Raw genomic sequence first — 17,416 nt, 5'->3', positions numbered from 1 at the left:
GAAAAAGGTCTGCTCTAGCAAGCTTCCAGCAGAATTAAATGTACAAGGATGTGCTCCTGAGAGAGCTGCCATTACCATCCCCCAGACTGCAGAAATCGCTTAAGTAGAATACAAATTTAGGATCAAGTCTATTCTTCCCCATTCCATGCCTTTACCCAGCTCACTCTTCCCATAAAAAGTCTCTAGAAAAGTTAGACTGATTAAAAAGTAGAGAGACTGGGAATTAGAGCAAAGGTGAGCCAGGAGCCAGTCCCCCTTGGAATTGTTTCCTCACTCACCTGTGTAAATGAACCTCCCTGGAGCTCCTTTGCAGAACTGTTTGGATTTATAAGATAAAGTCACTTCCACTACTCCAGGGATGTGCCGAGGAGGAGTCTGCACTCTGATGGCATGAGGAGTTATTAGCTGAGGAATGAATGGGCAGAGAAATAAAACACCTATTATGCAAGCTACCACCGAGGATACTGAGAATACGAGTCTCTCCCACGAGTACTCTCATCGGGGCAAATGGACGTACACAGAGCACCCCAAACACTCTGAACACCTCGTCCCTGCTTCACACATGTTTCTCTCTCTCACTCTGGAATTTCCTCTTAACCTAACCCATTCAGGTCCTTTGTTTCCCACCAGCCCTGCTCAAGTAGCTCCCACCTCCTATGCCTATCCCACCCGCATCCCTGTAATCATGCCCTCCCCTCAAATCCTCTACTTCTGTGATCTCACGTACTGATTTGGCAACTTTCACATCCAACTTAGCATCATTAGTTATTTTTCTGTAACATGTCTTGTAGGCTTTCTCATTATAAAAATAAAAAATATCCACTTTAGAAAATTTTGAAATTACAGAGAAATATAAGAAAAAATATTAATTGCATAACCCCCTGGTCTGCAAATTGCAGCTCAGGAGCCACATGCGGCTCTTTGGCCCCTTGAGCATGCCTCTTCCACAAAATACCATGTGTGGGCGCTACCTCGATAAGGAATGTACCTACCTATATGGTTTAAGTTTAAAAAAATTGGCTCTCAAAAGAAATTTCAATCATTGTACTCTTGATATTTGGCTCTGTTGACTAATGAGTTTGCCAACCACTGAGGCAACTATTATTAATTTTTAGTGTGTTTCCCACACTTTTATACAGGTGTGTGTTATGCAATTAGATTTTTTTAAAGATTTTATTTATTTATTTTAGGGAGAAGAGTGAAAGAGAGAGAGAGAAGTGGGGGACGGAGTAGAAAGCATCAACTCCCATATGTGCCTTGACCAGGCAAGCCTGGGGCTTCAAACTGGAGACCTTAGCATTCCAGGTCGATGCTTTATCCACTGCACCACCACAGGTCAAGCACAGGTAGACTTTACATCCTCAGACCATGCACTATTCTCCTGGTCATTAGAATTTTTTTAAACCATAATTTTTAACAGTGGAATGATATTCCATCATTGATTTAACCATTCTTCTATTATTCAGTATCTAGGCTATTCTTACTTTTTTACAATTATGAGTGATACTACAATGAATATTTGCATTTCTAAGGTATCCATGCCTGCAATAAATTGTGGTTTCCATGTGGCCAATCTCTGGTACTCTACTCACTGTAGGTACTCAGTAAAGAGCACTCACACTGCTGATGCTATGGGGATTACTAGTTTCCCAGAGCAAAGCAATCTTTGGGCCAGAGAAAATCAGGAAAGCAAGTTGCCCTTGCCTACCTCGCTCCATACAAGCATGGTCCCAAACACCACCTGGAGGCCATCAAAGAAGTTGTCCCCAATGATGATGACCATGGCTCCTCCTGTGGTCCAGCCTTCACTTGGGCTAATGGCTTTGATGCAGGGGGTAGCTAAGAAGATAGAAAAGAAAAGTCAGGTCTGCCCTTTGGTGGCTGAAGTTTGGAGTTTGAGGAAATGGCTGCTCTTGAAAACAGTTGGTCATTCCAAGAAATTCAAGTTGAACTTTGCTGACTTGCCATCCTTCTTTAATTGGTTGTTGGTTTTCACCAGGTCATTAAAGCCTAATGAGTTGACCACTATGTATAAAAACATGGAACACTTAGCTAGTTGTGCAAAGGGTGTTTCAGAACTCTGTTGTTTTTCCCCATATTTTTATAAGTTGACCACACTGGAAATGTGTAAATCTCTTTTCTCTCTCCATGTCCTCTGCACCAAGATGCGAATGCTAAGATTTACAAGGCCTGCTAATAATGTGTGTGAGAGAGAAGGAAGCAAAAGCTATCAAGGCTTTTTTCAGCTCTATCAAGAGACAATTCTAATACCTTTTCTAACTTTATAGCAAGGATTTCCCCCCTTTCTTCCATATGCTTGAGGCCTCTGGACTTTACAACCCAACAGGAACCCAATATGGTTTTCAGGCCATAACTAAAGTCAATCCATCACTCCATTTCCAAAGCTGACAGGGTCAAAGGTGGAAGAGAACTTTGGCAGGACTCCAAAAACATGAGCCCCCTTTGAACAGCCAGTCAATCACATCCAATCAGTCAGAAGAAACTGGATGGATTCCTACTTCTGAGCCCTGGGGTTTTCTTCTCCCCGTCAGTGCCCACTGTGGCAGAATTAACACCACTCCAAATTCTTTACTGATTCAATCATTTTCTTTCAGTTCATTAATTCTTATTTTAAATGATACAAGACACATTTTAAAAGCCAAGTTGGGGTGGTGGGTGGTGGGCAGTATACAGCCAAACATTACACTAAAATAGTAATCTAATTTAACTACTCATTCTATAGTCCAAGACCTCCTACACTAGTGAGGGGGGAGTTTGGAAGGAAAGAGAAAAACTTAGATGCACTTTACTTAGGTTTGTCAGTAATCTTCCTTAACATCCTTAAATTTTTCAGACAAGTTGAAGTTTAACAGTTACTGGTATTTCTAATGACATTAATGCACTTGGAAAACTACCCAGAGCAGACCATGATTTCTTCTAGTCCAAGCAAACAAAAATCAATTAGTGTCAGTTTCATTCCGCACATTGTTTTGTTTTGCCCACAATCTGTTTAAGGGCACATCTGACACTTATTCACCCATGCCTGGCACTGTAATGTTCCTGTTTAACTAAGATGTCATAGGCCTGCATTTGCCTGAAATACCTGTCTAGCAAAAAAGGAAAACACAAAACTGAATGAATAGACAGACAGACAGACGGAGGCATGCGGGCTTCCGCATGGCCAGCCAGAAGATGTGTTGTGGTTACAACTGAGCAGGCTGGGAGTCAGTGTTTACGACTTCACTTTAAAACCCACATGGCCTTGTGTTCTTTCTCTCCTCTCCTACTCAGAGACACGAAGTTGAAATTCAAACAAAGACATTGGTGGAGAACTTCATTTGTCAGCTGCTCTTGGGCCAGGGGCAGACTGCCCTACCTTCCGATGGGTCCAGTCTCCGCGCTCTCCGCCCGTGCTTGGAGTTGTTATGAACAAACATGTTGTCGGAGACTGCCAGCACGTGTCCGTCCACGTTCACCGTGGTTGACAACACAACCTGCATATTCAAAGTAAAAAAGGGGGTGCTGTTAATTTCACATAGAGTAGTGAATGGACCAGAATTCTGGTTGCTAGTGAGACATAAAACAGAATTTAGGGGCAGAGCCACGCTCCTATATCTATGGCAAAGCCTCAGGGAAAAAGAGTCCACCCTTCTTCCACGTGCGGTCACATGTTTGTGTTTAGACTATGCTGGATGATGAAATGGGGAGACTAGCCATCTGCCTGTTGGTTCTAGAAATCTAGTTCTCTGTCAAAAGATCTGGATGATCATCCCCAGCTGACCCTCAAGCTGTTGTCCAACAAGGAGCTGTTCATGTGTGTGATTGGGAAGGTAGGATCTAAGCAGCAGCTGGGAGGTCATTTCTCCAAGCTCAGGAGTGGGTTTTTGCACCTCTGACATGTGCTAACACAATGCCGGCATGAAGGTGCTGCCTGGGGACCTGTCTGTGGTGTCCCTAGCCACTGAGGGGCAGTGGCAAAGATGGTCAAGCTTTGGGTGAGGCCAGGCTGCTGCAATTCAGTGTTGAAAAGGGAGGACATTCAGTATCTGACCAGAGGAAACGGAAGAGAGGCAGATAGAGTAGTGAAAAAGCGTAGGTTTGAAGTTAGATAAAACTAAACTCAAATCTCACACCTGCTGCTTTCTAACTTGTAACTTTGGACAAATTATCAGCCTTTTGAATCTGTTTGTCTTATCTATAAAATATAAACATTGCAGATCAGAAGGTGAATGAGGCAAAAGAAGGACAAATGCATGGAAAGCCTTTAGCATAGGGTCTGGGTGAGTTCCCCTGCTAAATGCCTTGCCTCTGCCTTGTGTGACCAGTCCACAGGACATACGATATGACTCACTGAGCCTTTTCCACAGTCCACGTTCCAGGGAAGGCTCTAGAAGAAGGGACACAAAGACTAGAGACCAGAAGTTACAAGGCATGACCCCTGCCCTCAAAGAGCTGACTTTCAAGGTGGAGGGATCTGGCTAACACATAAAATCAGGCCACACAAGGAATGAGACTCAGTTGGGTCTTGCGTGTGAGCTGCAGGTCAGGAGTGGAAGACGCTCACAGAGGCAGAGATCAGCCAGGGCCGGAGTAGTAGGGAGACTATAGCACAACTGAGTGAACTTGAATGTACCTATCACTCACAAACTTGACCCAGGAAGATGAGCCATCCTAGATAAGAGTCTACTTGTCAGTTATGAATGGCAAATATTTTTTGAGAACAGAACTTATGACATTCATATTCATGCACATGTATAGACTTTTTGAATTAAGGTATTGAATTGGTGCAAAATAAGCAGTGGTATTTGAAAATGACTCTTCTCATTCATCCCCAAATTAAATTTTTTGATATTCTACTTATAATTTTTTTGCCAGCTCTTCCTTATTTGTTAAGTGAAAGAGGGAGGCTTGACCCTGCCTTAGCTCCTAATATGAAATAAGATTCATTAACTAGGACTTAAAACTTTTTGCTATGAATTGTTTTAAACAAACAATTAACAGAATAGGATAATGAATTCCCATTTTTAGGTAAAATTTACATGCACTGAAATGCACAAGTCTTAGCTGCACAATTTTGACAAGTGGATACACACATGTAATCCCTTCCATATCACAATTTAAAATACTCCCCTCTCCCCAGAGAGTTATCTTAGTCAATCCTACCCACTATGCCCCTCCCCAAGGCAACATGCTTCTAATTCTTTTTTACAGTACATAGAGTTTTAGATAGTATTCTTTAAAATTTTTTAAATATATATTTTAATATAATGGGTGTTTGGGGAAACCCCTTAAACCATGAGTCCACAAAGTATTTCACATAACCAGCATGGTAGTAGCACACGGGAGACTATATCTGGACATAAGCGGGCTTCAATCACTCAACCCAAAAGCATTTAATGAACTCCTTCTACATGTAGGGTATTGTGTCATTCCAGATCTAGGATTATAACCAACGATCTGACTAGTACAAAACCCAACATAGTATTTCTCTAGTTGTCATTCAGAAAATTATTATCAATATAATTGCTCACAATTAAGGGATACAGTCCGTCTAGCTCTGGATCTGTTTTCAATTGTGTCCATGTTAACACATTCAGAGTCTGGGGAAAGTCCTTTCAGAAAGTTGCTATCATGTGATGGCCACTCTAAGATGGAGACATCCATCACTCTCGGTTCGTGCACGGAGGCACAGGTCCTTGTCCGGGCCATCTCGGTAGAGCACGGGATGGCATTACAGTCTAAGGAAGAGAGAGGCTGTCTCCTGGTCACGGTGGTAAGAGGAGTGGGAAATTGAAAGCCTTCACCCTGTATGTGCTCACCCTCCAAAAATAATAGGAGAAGGGGAGAAAAAAGAGGAACCAGACCACTTGGGTAAATTGTGTGTGTGTGTGTGTGTGTGTGTGTGTGTGTGTGTGTGTGTGTGTGTGTGTTACTGGATTTTCAAAGACATAGCTGTTCATCTCTGGGAAAACAAACAAAATGAGAGGATGCTTCAGGCTTCAGTGGCTAACAAGCTGGGCTAGGTACACTGAAGGAGAGGCCAGCGCCTGGGGCCCATGTGGATGTGAGGAGCATGCTACCTGAGGCCCCTCTAATTTATTCCACAAGCTCCTTGTCATCCTGAATTTAATGCTCCCTGTGCATTCCTGCCACAAAATATGGGGCTTTCTTGAGCCAGCTGATTTCATCATTGTCCATTTGGGTGGAGTGAGAGTCAGTTCCAAAGTGAACATTTCCCGAATGACATACCCTGATGGTTCAGATGCACTTCATTATTTTCTATTAACAATGGAAATAAATTTTAATCTCTTGCTGGCTAGTGCTGGCCTCTCATGATAGCAAGGGAATTAACCTGAATTATTTCAGTGTCGGCAAAATTTATTACAAGTTTTTAAATTATGTCCAAATGTATGTGCGTGTGCATATATATAGATACAAGACAAGTTCCTGTTTTTAATGTTCCAAATATCTTAGACTCTAAGGTATCTAGAAGTTCCTATTTTTAGTATTCCCGATTTTAATATTTCAGATATCTAGAAGAGCCTGCCACTGAAACTGAATTTACAAAATAAAAAGGATTTCACAAACTCCATCATGTGAAATCAGGTATGTTTGGTTGTTGTTCTTAGACATAGAGACTCACAAATATGGACTTCTACACACATTCACTCTACTTCTGTAAGAATGAACAACATTATGGAGGTGAAGATACATTTGGTACATTCAAAGCTCCAAATGTAACTTCCTTCACTGTTTTCTGATGAATGATGACAACACTGATCTTATTCTCTTTGGGGAAGTTAAAGGCTCTGAGTGCCTGAAGACGAAAGGAAGTGGAATGTGCATTCCAGCGCCACTCACTCCCAGGCCTTCCCCTTGCACAAGTCAACTCCTTTCCCCTAGTGAGTATTTCCTGGGTCACGAAGGCTGACCTTTTCCATCTGGAATCAATCAGTCAACCCCTGACAACTTCCTGAAACACCTCACTCCATTTCCTGTTCTCTCCCCCTTCTCTCTTTCCCCTGGTTTGCTTCACTCTTGAAAACTGCAGGCCACAGCAGCTTAATGTTAGAGGGTCAGACACAGTTAGACTCCAAAACACTACACAAGGACACCTTTGACCTTCAAAAATCTTTACATCTTAGCTAAACAAATCAAGGTCAACATTTCTTACCATTACCTTGTTAACTATTTGTAGGCATCTTTGCCAACAATCTTCTGATCATATAACCATCAATACCACTTGTTCTCCTAAGATCATAAACTGATCTGTTTCAGGAGTAGCAAGCAAATTTAGTATTGACAAGGGGTGCCATTTAGAGGTATCTGAAACTAAAAATCACGAGTGTTATATCAAACATACGGAGAGCATTCCAAACAGAAGAACGTCCATGCCTATCACCTAGACCTGATACTTAGTGTTCTCTGAAGCTGTCAGTCTCTCTTGGCACCACTACTTGCTGGCACAGCCCAAAACAATGCCAATTAGAAATACAAATGTCCATCATTTGTGTGGGGTGGACCCCTGATTTTTGCTACTGACACTGGTGACAGCTTTCATTTGTTTCTCATAGTTGGTGTATCTGTATTTTAGCTCAGAGCCCCAAAAGGAAAGACTACAGAGCTGAAAACTAAGCTATTGTATTTTATAGCTCTCCTAAACTGATACATTAATTTCAATTCAACACAAAAGCAGCAACCAGTTATATTCATACAAATATTATTTGTGACATGATACCTTTAAGCTAAGGTTCCAAGAAAGAGAAGCAGGGATTGGCTGGAATTGCTTGTCTTTTTTTTTTTTTTTTTTTATGTGAAAGTAGTTTATCACTTTACAATTTTTTATTTTGCTAAGTGCACCCTCTGACTTTTAGGGAGGTCAGATCAATAAACATAGACCAACTCAAGAGTGATAGTGTAGTTCCCATTTTGAACCATGAAATTAAATGGCAGTTTTAGCTGATTATACAAAAACAGAAACATAAAAAGTTGTATCTCCCCTTGAAAGATACCAGGGAGCCTTAAGAACAAAATCTATGACTGTTAGCAATTTGCTAAAAGTATGAAGGAAAACTGATTGAATTCCTAAAATTATATTCTTCTTCTTATTACACCAAAGTACTCCCATGTCCCTCACTCCAATGGTTTATGCAAAGCAGGAGCTGAGTTGTAAAGCACTCACTCCTGCCTCTGAAGGGCCTCAGTGGGAGTTACCCTTTAGGTGGCCACATCTGTTAATCTGCCTGTACAACTAATTTTCTAATAGAGCAACTGTTTCTTTACTATCGGCATGATAGCATGTGACACAGGCACTTTTACCAAAATGCCCCACTCTGAAATATCTTTGGTTTCTTTGGAACATCACACTTTCGCTTTGTAATATCTATCCTTCTCAAAGCACTATGATTGAATGAAGTGACATAAGTCAGAGGGGTAGCCAGTTGGGACCATCCTCCCGGACAGCCTTCCTCAGCTCAGACCCCGGTGTTCCTACAAAGAGCCTACGTCTTACATAAGAGGGTCAAAGAGAAAGAGTAGTCAAATGAAAACGATGTGGAATAACTAAATGATCTGCTTTTTTTTTAAACAGATGAGAATTCCAGTGTCTATAGTCACTGGAGAATCATTACTAACAAAGGTAATCTCCCCAGATGGATCAGAGTTCTTGCTTTGAAAACACACCAAATTCTACAATGAGACACATTTCCCCTTTGTTTCAATGAGGGTCATGCACCTCCCAGCTGAATGTGGGGCCTTTGGTGTTTAGTCATACAGAGCTACAACGTATAGCATTTATAACATGCTCAATGTGGAAGACTCTGATACCCACTTACAAACACATGTACATCACCTAAATAAATGGTCTTGAAAATTCCTGTGATTTTGCCAAGTATGGGGGAAAAAAAATTATGACATTTTACATCTGGAAATGGAATTAAATTCACAATGTGCTTTTCCCTTATAACTGTTCAGTTGCTATATATGTTATTTCAGCTTTCCCAAAGCATAACTATTATGTGGGATTTCATTTTCCACCTGTGGAAGAAGAAAAGAAACATAGAGACCATTAAAAGGATAGAGAAAATCAAGACAGACTTCTGGGTAGGCTGAGCAACCAAGCTTGGAGTCCGTATCATGAGAGAAATACCCCGTTGGCATTTTTATACACTGGCTGGTTCTCACACTTGACAAGGGGAATCTGCTGAAACAATCTGTCTAAACCTCGACTAATTCAACCCCAGCCAACAACAAACAACTTGGCTGCCACAAAGTGTTTCCCCTTACCACTGCATTCTTGGCAGACCTTGCACTTTCAACCAGAGGTAAAGCCCAGGTTCTTCTCTGTTATGGGACTCCAGAGTCTCCAGAATTACCTTTAAACACCTACCCCACAAGTATGGATTTTTTCATCTTTTTTTTTTTTAAAGAATTCCCAGAATTCTTAGCCATCACTGTTGTTTTAAATCTCTAAGGCTAAATTTTCTACTCAGTTAAGTATCAAGTACCAAATGGGAGAGCACAAAGTTGACCGCCATTGAGACAGACATGGGGCATTCTGGGGGTGCCCACACCAAAGGAGAGGGCTGTAACCTGAATGACATAACTCCTGAGCAGGTACGCTCTGAAGCAATTAGAAGGGACCGTGTTTTGATCAGTAGAGGTTTTGTTTGACGCTCCCAGGCCCTGTGCTCTTGCCACGGAGGCCAAGAGTGAACACTGTTGCAGCCTCAGGCGCTGCCATGCCCCTGGCAAAGCATCACAAACACTGCACTGAATCAGAAGCCAGTGCTACATAGGACACACCACTGAGGACACACATGTGGTTGCTGTATACTCTAGGAGTCCAAGGGAAGAAAAATTAACCTGAGCTGAAGGTGAACAAACATTTTCAACAAGGAAATGAGAGTTGAGGTAAGCCTTGAAGAGTCAGAAAACATTCGCTATACAACTTGAGGTTTCTGAGATGGTTATCTGAGAACTAAAAAACAAATTCTAACTGGCATAAGTGGCAACTCCATACTGCTCCACAGTGGCTGTACCAACCTGCATTCCCACCAACAGTGATGTGTTGTAGAATTTGGCACCTGAACACTGTTAATTGTATTAACAAGTGTCACCCCAATAAGTTCAAATAATTGGCATAAATAGAGTAGTATGCCAAAGAGCTTTTCAACTGGTATATTTTGGCAAATTTGGCTTGGGATGGGACACCTCTTAGAGCTTGTCTTTTACTTATTTTTCTATTTCAACCATCCATTTTTTTGTTTGTTTTTTATTTGGAAATTAAATTTAATGATGTGACATTGGTCAATAAGAATACATAGGTTTCAGGTAAACATTTCTATAGCATTTGAACTGTTGATTGCGTTGTGTGCCCATCTTTTAAAAATTAGTTGAATAGGTAAAAAATCAAGTGGCAATTTTTTAAACGAGACTTTTATGTCATCGGGGTGCCCAAAGGTTGTTAATCTGTTTACAACTAAATTTCCTTTCATCTCAAAGGCCATAGACACTTGCTACTTCCAGCTGACCTTGTTTTACTCCAGTGAACCCACTGCTTTGCTTTCCCCAGTATGCTCAGTAGAATGGTTATGGTCACGGGAGTATTTTACTAGCTAACATTTTGAGAGACCCATGGGAATCTTAAAATGTTTGATGCCATCTTGATTTGGCTGGGCCATTCTCTTCCACCAAACTCTGCCCCTAGCAACCTCATGAATCACCTGTCGTCCATCAAAATATCAGGACCATGTGGGCCCCAGAGGCATCTTAAGAATCTATGCTCTTTTATTGCAAAACTAAAAGAACTTTTCTTTCCAGGAAGTTCTGCACCAGATTGTTCTTAAATGTGTTCAGGTTTTCGTGCCCAAATCGGAGTCTCCTGAAATGTTTGAGCATTTAGGCTGTGTTTCTACCTTGCTGAAATCTGATATATCCCCAAAGTTATATAGACAACTACCTGCATTCAATTCTCTCCCTTTTCTGCCACAAATAGTTCACAACACATTTACTATAGGAATTGGTCAAAATTCTTATCACCCTGACTTTTGTTCCCATTCCAGACACCAAAAGTCAGGGAGTAGGGTGGCAGATGTCTACATGGCCAAACAGAAAAGTTTGAAGTCATCTATAAGAAAGCTTTCCCCAAGCTTAACATAGTAGACTAAATAAAAGATCCTCAGACCATAAGAAGTCTCCTTCTGACTCCAAATAGATAATTATCATTTCTTAAACCAGACTGGTTTGTCTTAGCACCAGATAATGGACTCACCTGTTCATCAGCGAGGCCATAAGTCAAGTGATTTTCATTATGTGCTTTAAAACTGCCCAGTAGCATAGACCCCTCAGGTGGGGATGAGATCACAGAGCAGCTGGAGCAGCCCCGAGCTGAGGCCTCAGCTGAAGGACCCTGCAGGCGGGTGGCTAGGGCTGTATTACATCGTTACCATTTGGACTTAATTTAAACTCTTGTTTCCCTCTTCCCTGGGTGTGAGAGAAACATTCAACATTTTTTATTTAAGGAAAAGAGATGGTGGTGCCATTAAAAAGTTTTATATAAGTACTGGAGGTTTGAAAATCATAAGGGTTTGTTGGATGGATCTTGGCCATATTCCAAGCCATGAGCAGCCCTGCCCTTCGCTCCTACACCATGTAGTCACACACACAGACAGCTAATGTCATGGGTGGCTGTGTGCGCAAGGGCTCTTTGTCATCTACAGTAATTTCTGCATTGATCCTGTAGAATTGTTGCATCTCACGACTTGCACCAACTGGCTCCTCACACACTATCCAGCTGCCCTGACGAGGTCAGACCTCAACCGAGACCGTTGCATTTTCAGTCTTCTCTCCACTGTGCATTTCTTCTCTCTGCCTTACAGTCCTGACAGCCCTGCTGGGTGTACCCTCGCAAAGCACCAACCCTTTTCCTGAACCCCTTCCTGTCCCCCTCAGGATGCCCTTCCAGGAGGCCCATCCTGCAGTTGTGTGCAAATCTACACAAACAAGCAGAAATGGGCTCAGTGCCGATGGCACCCCACCTAGCCCCTGCAATGACTCCCCTTTCACTAGACACGTGTGCCCCTCCATGCAGCTCCCTTTCATCTCTCGAGTCAAGGATGGCAAGACCTGTGGATGTATCTCAGCACTCTCTCTAGCTTAACTGTAGAAAAAGCAATTATTTTGGTGAACCTAATATAAAAGGGGGGTAATTAAGGAGGTGAATGTGAGATGCCAATTGTCACTCAGCAAAGTTCAGCAAATGGCAGTAAGAACCCTTATCTTGATTATAAGAGAGCGGTGAGTTTGAACGAAGGAATCCCTTTAAAATGAGTCTGGGGTGGGGATATGTCCAGGTACCTGCTAACCACCTCCAGAATAACTCACCTGCAAGTGGTTGCTGCCCATATGATGGAAAACACCCAGCCCTGGACAGTGGTCATGTCCATTTAAAAGAGTTCTTTTGAGGCAGGAGGGGAAAAATGGCACCCATGCTTCCCAATCCCGAGTAAATGGCCTGCTGGCATCAGTGTCCCGTTCTGGCTGATGCTGTGCAAAGCCTTGAAAACTGTCAGGAAGAACATCGCCAGCACTATCATTATAATGGTGGGTGTTATCAGCTCTCACAGCACCCATACTCAACTGCACCCCTAAGTGCTAGAAGGCAACATGAGACAAATGGCACTGGGATGGACCCCCATGCTCCTCATGCCGGTCATGTGAAGACCTCAGAGAAGTACAGCTGAGCTATGTAATCACTTGTCTTAGTTTCCTTATCTCTCTACTCAGATGGACATCTCTCAAGGGAGAAGAGTGTTATCTGTTTTGCTAATGTGTCTCCAGCACCTAGGATAGTGCCTGGCACAGAACTTCCTCAGTAATAGTGGTTGGGTGAATGACTGAACAAATAAGAGCATGTTTTCACTGGGACTTGGAGCAGGCCCAGCCAGCCTATCTACCAGAGTGACTTGGCAACAATAACCCTGATTGTTGTCAACTTCCACCATGTCTTATGGTTTGAATGTGGGAAATGACAACATGCCTGATTCTTCCTATTCTTGGCTTTATTTTCTTCTGGATTTTCCAACTGCCTGCTCTCCACCCACAATGCAGAGAAATAAAGAATGGAGTTCATTATGTCTTCACGGGCCTGTTAGTTTAAACCAGACATACATTTCTTTTTCTTTCCTTCACTGAGCTGTGAATCTGGGAGTTTCACCTAACTGTTCCATTGCAAGGAGGGCAGAAGTGATTTTCTGCATGCACGGTCCCTAGATGAAGATACTTTGGGGACCCTAGAAATCTTTTCATTTTTTCCCCTTCCTTCTTATATTTCTTCCATTATTTTTTAAATTTCTCTCTTAAAAATTCATTCAATAACAATTTATTGAGCCTTACAAAGGGCCAGCATTGTGTTAGGTGTTGGGGAGAAAAACAAAAATAAATAAAACATACTAATTATCCTCAAGCAGCACACAGTCTATTAGACCAACAATAATTGTGAGATAATGTGATCGATTGTGTTGGAGAAGCTTGTGGAGAATGGGGTGTTGGCACAGAAGAAGGAATCAGTAGGTGTGCCAGGAAGAGATAGAATGTGCCTGACAAAGGGATGACAGTCAGGTGTCATCTTAAAGCATGAGTAGAAAGCACAAATTAAGAGAGGTAAAGTGTTCTCAGGCACAGAGGAGAACATGTGGGAAGGTTTCAAGGAATAGTAGTGAGGTATGCCTACTGAGTGGTAGACAACAGGAAAACGTCAGGACATGTGTGTGCCTGGTATAATGATACTTATTCACCATACCTTTTAAAATCTAAGCTTTTGTCTTTGGGCAGTAGATATTTATAATGTACAGTAAGCAGAATGACATGTGTCAAAAGACCATTTTGGCAGCAGTCCTGAGGGTGGATTAAACAAGGAAGGAGCAGAGAGGCCTTCCACAGTTTCTCAGGGGTGATGGAGTTCACAGATACTTAGGAGAAGGAAGTAACACTTGGACAATTGATAAGGAGGGTACGGATCACTGAGCTCTGCTGTGAACATGTGCCCATTGGTCATTCACAGACAGTACCCAGGAGGGAGGCAGAGCTGCATATGTGCACCTCTGAGAAGGACAACATCTGAGGAATGGGATCCAATGGTATGTAAAGCCAAGAGAGTGGAAAGATCACCAGGAAAAGTCTTCAGTGAACAGGTCCACATCATAAGGGTTAAACTACATGGAAGGTGAATCATTGCATGTTAGGTGAATTTCATTTCTTCTGATCAGGGCTCTATGGAACCTTAAGAGATGTTTTAAGGGGTCTGGGAACACCAGGCACTTTAAGCAAAATTTTGTTAAAATGTAGCTTTGGAGTGACATCAGAGAAATGGCACCGTGAGGAGCGCGACCGACAAATCTCCCCAAAATTTCAACAAGTTCATCAACCAGAGACAGAAAAATCTATCCTTGGAGCGTATGGGAGTTCCACAACTGAAAACGAAGGTAGGATCGAGCAAAAAGTTGACTAAATATATAATCAACCCTGAAGGAAATAAGTCGAACAAAGAAACACTCTGCCTTCCTCACTAACCTGAGCAAAGGCTGCTTTCACTTGGAACTGAGGGGGGGGGCGGCTAAGGGTGTGGAGGAGGCTAGGCTGCTGCATGGATGTTTGTTCAAGCCGAGGAAAGAGTGTGCTTGTGGTGAATCAGCCCACGCGAGCTAACGCCCGCGCCGCAAGCAAATGCCCACCCCACAAGCTGCAGCTGCCAGCGGCATGCGGGGAGTGTGCCAAAATGAACTTCCCTATGCCCAAGCTTCTCTGGGCGGGTGGGGCGCCTCACCCAGCCATTCAAGCTAACAATCAAGCATCAGAGAAGGGGCGCGTGGGCAGCTTGCAGTCCTTTCTGAAGCAGATTGGTGGATCCAATCACTGAAATTAGCTTAACCCACAGTCTGCTCACCTCCCAACTGACCTACACGGCTCTAACTGACAAGATCTCTTTCAGTTCAGCTATCTAAGACAAGAGGCATGATATTTTTTAGTGCCTCTTGCTAAAGGGGTGGGGGCAACTTCTGATTGGCAGAGCTTTCATACTCAGAGATATATGCTAAAAAGAGGGACTTGGCAGATGTTAAGACCTCCTGTACTGTAGGTAGCGACTAGGGCATCTTCTTCCCAGCCAAAACAGTTTACAAAGTGTGGAAAGCCTGGGGAGAGTGGTCCCACAGAGTGCTAGGCTGCTGAACAGGCTTGGAGGCTCATAGAAAGTTACCTTGAGAGCAATTGGCTCCCAGCCCCGCCTGATTACACTGGCAGCTCTGACTGCCAGAGCCTTACCCAGAGCCCTGCGTTGAGTGGGGATAGAGTGGGGATTTGTCAGCTCTTTGAGCCTCTTACTCCCCAGAGTAAGTGGCAGAGGCAGAGGCAGTGGCAGCCTCATAGCTGGATCATCAGGCTGCTAATTTAGGAAGGAGAGACTAGGAGAGAGGCTCTGGGAAAACGGACTCTCTCATTGTCGGAGCCTGCAAACGCCTACAAGCCTTGACTACCAACGAGACTGAAGCCTAATATATGACATCACTGTAGAGTCTCATCAACTGCAAATCTCTACCTAAGCATGCCACAGGGGCAGAGGCTGGGGTACAGAGTCACCGACCAGGAAGAGGGAGAGGAAAGAAAAAGGAAGAAGTTAACCTCTCAAAATCAAGAAAATCCACAGACTTTATAACTTGTTCCACAATTTTTTTTTGTTTCTTTCATCTTCTTGCCTTTATTATTATTGTTTCTATTTCCTCCACCTTGGTCCTTTTATTCTCTGCCCATCTTATTCTTTCCTCTTCTTGAACTACACTACCCATAAGTGTTACATTTTATTTCTTTGATTCTTCCTTACTCTCCATGAGGGTTACACTCCAAAACCCTTAACTCTCTCTCTCTTTGTTTTTTTTATTCTTTCTTCTTTTCCTTTTCTCCTTTTTCTTATTTCTCCCTCTCTATTAGTTTCTTCTTTTCTCCTTTTACTTTTCTTCTCATTCAATCCTCAATCACGAACAAATTATTTAATTTGGGACTCAAGCTTTTTTATGTATGTGGCATTTGGGGTGCTCTTTACTTTGCTTTTTAACTCATTAGCATTCCTCCCAACCCAGGATCTCCATTCTATTTAGTTTTTGCTCCACTTAATACAATAGTTATTTTTTTCCTTTTTCCTGTTTCCCTTTTATCCCTCTCATTATATATCTTAGTCAGCCATCACTTACAAGCAAATCATTTTATACTTGATTCAAATTTTTTCCTTTTTTGCATTTTGTGGATCCCTACTTCCTTTTTTTGCCCCTTGAACACTTCCCCCCAACTCAGGCCCTCCGATATAGGCAGTATTTGTTCTGTTTAGCATAATATAATTTACAGTACATCACGATATTTTCCTAAGGAGGAGGGGAGAGGAGGGGAAGAGAAGAAAAAAAGGGGGGGAAATAATAAATTATTATTGTTTTTTCCTATTTTTTTTCTTTTTTTTTTACTTTTTTTTTTACTTTTTATTCTTTATTAATTCTCATTAGTGCTATCAACAAGACCACCCTCAGATGCCATTACGAAAAAGAAAATCAAATATCATGGATACAAAAGATAGAGAAGTAGCACAGATAGATGTGGAAAAATCTATGGAGAAAAAATTTAATATATTGGAAACCTTGGAGCTAAATGACAGAATTTAAAATAGAAATTCTAAAAATACTCAGAGATATACAAGAAAACACAGAAAGGCAATTTAGGGAGCTCAGAAACCAACTCAACAAACACAAAGAATATATTACCAAGGAAATTGAAACTATAAAAACAAATCAAACAGGGATGAAAACCTCAATTCATGAGCTGAAAAACAAGGTAACAAGCTTAGCTAATAGAACAGGCCAGATAAAAGGTAGGATTAGTGACATAGAAGACAAGCAACTTCAGACATAACAGAGAGAAGAAGAGAGAGATTCAAAAATTTAAAAAAATGAGAAAGCCCTACAGGAATTATCTGACTCCATCAAAAAGAATAACATAAGAATAATAGGTATATCAGAGGGAGAAGAGAGAGAAAATGGAATGGAGAATATATTCAAACAAATAATAGATGAGAACTTCCCAAGCCTGTGGAAAGGACTAAAGCCTCAAATTCAAGAAGCAAACAGAACACCAAGTTATCTTAACCACAACAAACCTACTCCAAGGCACATCATAATGAAATTGGCAAAAAAAAAAAAAAAAAAAAAAAATTCTCAAGGCAGCCAGGAAAAAGAAGAATACAACATATAAAGAAAGGCCCATTAGATTATCATCAGATTTCTAAGCAGAAACTCTACAAGCTAGAAAAAAGTGGACCCCAATATTTAAAGCCATGAAAGAGAGGAACTTTCAGCCAAGAATACTATACCCATCAAAG

General features: G+C 41.8%; 1 protein-coding gene across 1 annotated transcript in view; it reads right to left on the bottom strand.

Annotated features, from left to right (window-relative positions):
* The window catches only part of EBF2 (EBF transcription factor 2), a 218,835-nt gene that overhangs the window by 45,264 nt on the left and 156,155 nt on the right, over positions 1-17,416 (bottom strand). The window contains exons 8-10 of the mRNA XM_066267085.1: positions 3,377-3,494; positions 1,709-1,839; positions 279-405 (exon numbers count right to left, since the gene is read on the bottom strand). Coding sequence (XP_066123182.1) covers positions 279-405; positions 1,709-1,839; positions 3,377-3,494 — 376 coding nt within the window. The remainder of the gene's footprint in view (positions 1-278; positions 406-1,708; positions 1,840-3,376; positions 3,495-17,416) is intronic.

The sequence above is a fragment of the Saccopteryx bilineata genome, chromosome 1 (assembly GCF_036850765.1).
Source record: "Saccopteryx bilineata isolate mSacBil1 chromosome 1, mSacBil1_pri_phased_curated, whole genome shotgun sequence".
NCBI classification, from domain to species: domain Eukaryota; kingdom Metazoa; phylum Chordata; class Mammalia; order Chiroptera; family Emballonuridae; genus Saccopteryx; species Saccopteryx bilineata.
The sequence above is the reverse complement of the archived record's forward strand: the minus strand, read 5'-3'. Positions and strand labels throughout refer to the sequence as shown.